The 1,766-nt window shown below is 52.2% G+C and overlaps 1 protein-coding gene across 1 annotated transcript in view; it reads right to left on the bottom strand.

Moving 5' to 3' along the window:
- Nucleotides 1-248: 248 nt before the first annotated feature.
- LOC120039651 (tetratricopeptide repeat protein 39B-like) overlaps nucleotides 249-1,766 on the bottom strand; it is a 27,016-nt gene continuing 25,498 nt past the window's right edge. Inside the window, exon 16 of the mRNA XM_038985060.1 lies at nucleotides 249-910. Coding sequence (XP_038840988.1) covers nucleotides 249-910 — 662 coding nt within the window. The remainder of the gene's footprint in view (nucleotides 911-1,766) is intronic.

The following is a 1,766-nucleotide window of genomic DNA, read 5'->3' as shown; positions in this document are numbered from 1 at the left end:
ACCTGTGTGGGCGTGTCATACCTGGACAGAACCTGTGTGGCGTGTCATAACCTGATGTGCTCGTGGTGTCATACCTAGATAGAACCTGTGTGGGCGTGTCATACCTGGATAGAACCTGTGTGGGCGTGTCATACCTGGACAGAACCTGTGTGGGCGTGTCATACCTGGACAGAACCTGGTGCGCGTGTCATACCTGGATAGAACCTGTGTGCGCGTGTCATACCTGGACAGAACCTGTGTGGGCGTGTCTACCTGGATAGAACCTGTGTGCGCGTGTCATACCTGGATAGAACCTGTGTGGGCGTGTCATACCTGGACAGAACCTGTGTGGGCGTGTCATACCTGGACAGAACCTGTGTGGGCGTGTCATACCTGGATAGAACCTGTGTGCGCGTGTCATACCTGGATAGAACCTGTGTGCGCGTGTCATACCTGGACAGAACCTGTGTGGGCGTGTCATACCTGGATAGAACCTGTGTGGGCGTGTCATACCTGGATAGAACCTGTGTGGGCGTGTCATACCTGGACAGAACCTGTGTGGGCGTGTCATACCTGGACAGAACCTGTGTGGGCGTGTCATACCTGGATAGAACCTGTGTGGGCGTGTCATACCTGGATAGAACCTGTGTGGGCGTGTCATACCTGGATAGAACCTGTGTGCGCGTGTCATACCTGGACAGAACCTGTGTGGGCGTGTCATACCTGGACAGAACCTGTGTGGGCGTGTCATACCTGGACAGAACCTGTGTGGGCGTGTCATACCTGGACAGAACCTGTGTGGGCGTGTCATACCTGGATATAACCTGTGTGAAGCATAGCTCGGCCTGCAGTAGTCTTCCCAGGTGTTTCAGACAGAGACCTTTTAACATCTGAACCAGACACTGGTCATCAGGATGGTACTCTGACGGACCTGGAGAGAGAGAGGTCAAAGAGTTAGATTCAATTTCAATGAAAGGAGGAGACACAAAGACACAGCGACTACTATCGCGCAACAGCCAATTGGGGGAAGTGAGCTCTCGCTTCCATGCTGGGTTAACAACCAAATCTCCACCATGCCGTCTGAAGGATAAAGATGAGTTGTGAATGTGTGTGTGTTTACTGGGGTCGTGTGTGTGTGTGTGTGTGTGTGTGTGTGTGTGTGTGTGTGTGTGTGTTTACTGGGGTCGTGTGTGTGTGTGTGTGTGTGTGTGTGTGTGTGTTTACTGGGGTCGTGTGTGTGTGTGTGTGTGTGTGTGTGTGTGTGTGTGTGTGTGTGTGTGTGTGTGTGTGTGTGTGTGTTTACTGGGGTCGTGTGTGTGTGTGTTTACTGGGGTCGTGTGTGTGTGTGTGTGTGTACTGGGGTCGTGTGTGTGTGTGTGTGTGTGTGTGTGTGTGTGTGTATGTGTGTGTTTACTGGGGTCGTGTGTGTGTGTGTGTGTGTGTGTGTTTACTGGGGTCGTGTGTGTGTGTGTGTGTGTGTGTGTGTTTACTGGGGTCGTGTGTGTGTGTGTGTGTGTGTTTACTGGGGTCGTGTGTGTGTGTGTGTGTGTGTGTTTACTGGGGTCGTGTGTGTGTGTGTGTGTTTACTGGGGTCGTGTGTGTGTGTGTTTACTGGGGTCGTGTATGTGTGTGTGTGTGTGTGTGTGTGTATGTGTGTGTTTACTGGGGTCGTGTGTGTGTGTGTGTGTGTGTGTGTTTACTGGGGTCGTGTGTGTGTGTGTGTGTGTGTGTGTGTTTACTGGGGTCGTGTGTGTGTGTGTGTGTGTGTTTACTGGGGTCGTGTGTGT

Source organism: Salvelinus namaycush, unplaced genomic scaffold (assembly GCF_016432855.1).
Source record: "Salvelinus namaycush isolate Seneca unplaced genomic scaffold, SaNama_1.0 Scaffold2888, whole genome shotgun sequence".
Lineage (NCBI taxonomy): Eukaryota > Metazoa > Chordata > Actinopteri > Salmoniformes > Salmonidae > Salvelinus > Salvelinus namaycush.
Note: the sequence above shows the minus strand (reverse complement) of the source record. Positions and strands in the feature narration are given on the sequence as shown.